The sequence below is a fragment of the Anguilla anguilla genome, chromosome 10 (assembly GCF_013347855.1).
Source record: "Anguilla anguilla isolate fAngAng1 chromosome 10, fAngAng1.pri, whole genome shotgun sequence".
Lineage (NCBI taxonomy): Eukaryota > Metazoa > Chordata > Actinopteri > Anguilliformes > Anguillidae > Anguilla > Anguilla anguilla.
In genome coordinates, this window is record NC_049210.1 from 35,153,331 (window position 1) to 35,158,330 (window position 5,000).

General features: G+C 53.4%; 1 protein-coding gene across 1 annotated transcript in view; it reads left to right on the plus strand.

Moving 5' to 3' along the window:
* LOC118206178 (probable E3 ubiquitin-protein ligase HERC2) overlaps positions 1–5,000 on the plus strand; it is a 361,668-nt gene that overhangs the window by 354,597 nt on the left and 2,071 nt on the right. The window contains exon 11 of the mRNA XM_035378468.1: positions 3,436–3,548. Within this exon, the coding sequence (XP_035234359.1) occupies positions 3,436–3,548 (113 nt within the window). The remainder of the gene's footprint in view (positions 1–3,435; positions 3,549–5,000) is intronic.

The following is a 5,000-nucleotide window of genomic DNA, read 5'->3' on the forward strand; positions in this document are numbered from 1 at the left end:
CTCCCTCTCTTCTACTTTTGCTCCCTCCCTCTTTCCCTCTGTCTCTTCTTCTCTCCGTCTCCCTCTCTATCTCCTTCTCTCCCGCTCTCCCTTTCTTCCATTCTCTCTCCCCATGTCTCTCCCTTTCTCTCTCTTCCTGTGTCCCTCACTTCCTTTCTCTCTCCCCCCTGTCTTTCCCTGTCTCCCCCCTCCCTCTCTCCCTCTCTCCCCCCCTCTCTACTCCCCCCTCCCTCTCTCTCCCCCCTCTCTCTCTCATCAGTAGGGCTGTGATTAAACTCTCTCAGCAGGCTGTCCCTCAGTGAGAGGTGTACTGAGGCTTCACTCTGCTGTCAGTCTCTCTGTGAGATGCTCCAGCGGGTCAGGAGCCTAAACAGGCCTGTATCAGGGCCTGCTTTACCCTGGAGACCTGCACTCATACACACACACACTTATACACACACATACCCACACACACATACACACACACTCACACGCACACACGCACATACACGTACACACGTACGCTCACTCACACTTACACACTGACACAAACTCATACACACACACACGCACACGCACACACGCACATGCACGTACACACACATACACGCTCATTCACACACACACACACACACACATACACGTACACACACACACACACAGTCTCTCTCTCTCTCCCCCCCCACCCCCCCGCTCTCCAAAAAGACGCATGTGTTTCCAAATGGGAATGGATGGAAAATCGAAGCGGGGCTTCTCTGTTTATCAAACAGTGCCTCCGTCACCCAGCCGGAGAAACGCGTGGCAAATTGGTGACAGCGCGCCCCCCCCCCCCCCCCCCCCCCCCCCCCCCCCCCCCCCCCCCCCCCGGAGCGTGTGCCCCCCCACCCCCCCACCCCTCCCGACCGGACTAGGCCGGGCGGTTGTTCATTTTTATTACCTGTGTCAGGAGCGGGGAGGGCGATGCCTAATGCGGCCCTCTGCTCCCGTCAGGCCCTAATGAAAGCAGGCCGCTTTCGCCAAAGCTCGGCGGCGGGCCCTGGGCAGGCCCGGAGCTCGGAGCTCATTGGCTGCGTCCGCTTCAGCTTCCTGTGTGGAGAGACTGCGCCGAGAACTGTATTAAACTCGAGCGGTTCATCTTCACAGCCTACCGTCACCTGGCTCCCTCTGTTCATTACAAAATGACATGACATGACATGACATGACATCGCAGGACATTACGTTACATTCACTTAGCGGATCTTATCATCCAAAGCGACTTACGATATAGCGGAGCATAAATTTACCCGGCTGACACGAGCGATCCTACGTTACCAGTCTAACGCGATTCCCAGACCAGCGGCTGTGTTTGCGGCTAAAGATAACTCAAATTAACGGCGCCGGCAGAGCTTTTTTCTTCTTCTTCTTCCAAAGCCGACGGCGCACGAGGGGAGAGGAACGGCGGCCACGCCGACCGGCTGATTGTCCGCCGGCTCTCTTTGAGGAGAAACGGAGCTCGCGTCGATTCTTCCGTAGATAACGGACGAAGGACGAAGCGCGACCGCGCGCGATCCCGTGCGCTTGGGTTCGGCTCCGCCCCCCCCACCCCCCCCCGTCTGATCCGCCGACGCCGGGAGCCGCGGCCTCAGACGGCTCTTGGCCTTGCTCTTCAGAACCGAAAGCCCCGCCCCTCCCTCCCCCTCCCCTCCCCTCCGCAGGGCGGCCGTTCACAATGAAGCCATTTAAGGCCGCATCGATTTCTAGAGGCAGGGTCAATTGCGAAATCAATGGCCCGCTCTGTCCTGAATGGCCGAGCGGCGGTCGGGCCCTCGGGGGGGGGGGGGGGGGGGGGGGGGGGGGGGGCGGAGGGCCCGGGTCGCCCCGCCCTCCTCTCCTCCTGGATCAGGTGACCTGTGAGGTCACGGAGGGAGCGACAGAGCCATTCATAGGATTCATCAGGTTGGAGCTCTGCAAGGCCAGCCCTCATATATACACGCACACACACAAGGCCTCAAACATTCTGTACTGGTAACCATAGATCACAGGCAAGGATATATCCAAGATTTACCTTTAAGGATATGGAATGCACTGCAATATATTATTATTATTATTATTATTATTATTATTATTATTATTATTATTGTTATACATGACAATACATTCTTGTATAAATACAGTTATTGCACTTAATTACAATATTGCCGATATATTGTGAAGTGACGCTGTATCTGGATGATGTATTTTGTTAGAATAATTGTTTTTGCATATTGCATTTCCATTCGATCTGGTAGATCAAGCAGATCGCAGTTTGCATCAGGGTTGGCTTTTGTAGCCTCCTCCAATCCATCAATAGGGCACGGCTTTCCATGATTTCATTTGTGAGTACCAAGGGTTTGTGAGTACCAAGTACCAATAACGTAAAGGGGGCATCAGCACGGCTCAGGTATGAAGCCAACCATCCAATCAAAGAGACAGGATGGAGGATGTCCTTAAGGATCATGGGGACACACATCCACAGACTTGACCACGTGTGGAATGGTGATCTGGCAACCCTCGGAGGTCACTCAGAAACTCACCCACAGTAGTTTTCATTTACAGTTCCTTCACAGCCATCAATTGTGCCCCTCGCATAAATCTGTGGAACATTTGTATATAGAGCCTTTGTAAATAGTGCCTCTCTTGCCAATCAGCCGGCTGCTGGGTGCACAGCTGCATTAAAAATTGATCCTGGTAGCGATGGGGTGAAGCGCGAACTTCGCTGCCAAACGCCTGATTAAAAAGAAAAACCTTTAATCTTCGCTTAAAAGTGTCTACTGACTTGGCAACCCTTCCGTCGAGCTCCACCGTCTTCCAGAAGCAGCGAGGGGGGAGGCGGAGGGAGGCGGGGGGTGGGGGGGGGGCTGGCTGTGGGGCCATGCTGGGGGTCTCGGAGACGCGATCTGGGTCTCGTCGCCAGGGAGCACGTCTCAGCCGAAACTACACGGCGTTCAGCCACCTCACACCAATCAGGCGATCCCACACCGAAACGGTCAGCCATATTCTGTGAGGTGTGGCTGCAAACTCGTCACCACGGCGATTGCATGCATTATGACGCACTTTGCTCGTCTTGCCTGATCGATGTTGGAGGGAGGGAGCGACTTTGTCGATGTTTTTTTTAAACACTTTTTTTTGGTCTGTCTGATCTCATTGCGCACCCATTTGAATCCCTTGACCAGATCTCGAACGCCCAACCATGTAAGCTCGCGTGAAACCTTTGGAGGCCGTTTACGGCCACAACAACCGCTTGGCGGTAATTACCTCTCGATGCCCGTGGAAGAGGCTGGAGCGGGGATGGAGGGAGGTGTGGAGAGGGAGAGAGTGAGAAAGAGAGACAGAGCGAGAGAGAGAGAGAGAGAGGAGAGGAAGGCACTCCAGTCATATTCTGGGTAACTCTTGAAAGCAGAGTGCAGCTGCTGATGTGTGTTTTCCCTGCCATTGCAGAGATGCGCAGTGGGAATAGGGAATCTCATTTCAGAGAAACTGGAGCTCTCTTCAAAGAAGACAGCAACTATCCCCAGCCAATGGAGCTCGAACCAAGAGAAAACAGCAAGCAAGTAAGACACGCGTTCAGTCAAGCACTAGGTACCTCTCTCTCTCTCCTTCTCTCTCTGTCTCTCTTTCTCTCTCTCTCTCTCGCCCTGTTTCTGAGCCACAACCCTTCACAAAGACAAACAGCGTGAATAGACTGTTCTCCTTCTCATGATTCGAGTGACCCTAGAGTCACACCTGTACACACACACACACACGCACATATACACAGGCATTCTCCCATGTAAATCTCTGCCCCCACCACACTGTCAATCAGTTGCGTTCCTGCATTTATCCTGCTGTATTTCTCACTCATTCACCACACCTGAATGCTCTACACTTCCACCTATGTGTACAGCGGGAGGTGGGGGTATGGGGGGGAGGTGGGGGGTGGTGGTGCACCTTGCACAGACTCTCAAGAGAGTATTCCTCTCTCTCTCTCTCTCTCTCTCCTCCGTCTTTCGTTACCGCGACGCATCGCAGGGAGGTCTTGAAATAAACCATTACGGCGAAAAGGTAAAAAAAAAAAGCTAAATACGAGAACAAATAAAAGAAATAATGAATAAGAAATCTAATGAAAAATGGGCCATCTTTCTGCTCCACTTTCTGAAGTGAAGGCTTCATTAAGCAGTCTGTTTCCAGAGAGAGAGAGAGAGAGAGAGCGAAAGAGAGGAGAGGGAGGGAAAGAGAGAGAGAGACTACTGAATTATTTACATGAAAAATCCTGCTTAATTGGTATCAAGTTTTTAAATGGGGTCAAATGTTGCGGTGCAGATTCACGCAGTTTTTCGTACAACACCCCCGCCCCCCCCCAACCCCCCACCCCCATTTTTGAATATCACGTCTGATGTGCGGCTCGGCGGAATCTTTATTGATTGCGTTTCGACGAGAGCCGCAGCGTCTGCCGAGCGCAGACAAAAAAACAAACACGGCTCGCCGCGCGCTAGCTTCCCCGCGCCGTTAGCGCGGCTGCCGCGCAAACAGACATTTGTCGAGTCGGTGCCGTATGCGACCGCAGCCTCCGAGCCGGGAATTAGATTAAAGCCCCTTAATGAAGCCAATTAGGGCTGCGCGGCTAGCTTAGCTTTCAGAACGGTTAGCTAGCCGTCACAGGCTAGGCAAGCTAGCGCTCTCCCCGTTTCTTCACAGTCAGACTGAGGGCTGTACAGGGTCGCTAGTGTGAAAGAGACGGTATGCTGCGAGGCCCAATTTCACGCATTCCATTGGTTGAGCCTGACCTGTGGGGGACCAGTAATAATCCTTGTGATGTAATAATAGTTATTTTGTTTTCTTATTCTGTCTGTCGTTGGAGTGTCGCCCTGCCGGACTGGGCAGGACATGTTGAGTGAGACCAGGTTGGGGTGGGAGGAGGATGGGTTGTGAGAGAGGGTGCTGGGGTGGGTGGCATTGGGCGTGGTTGGGGGGGGGGGGGGGTTGTACAGGGAGGGGGGCAGGGAGGGAGTTGTGCCATTGTTGGA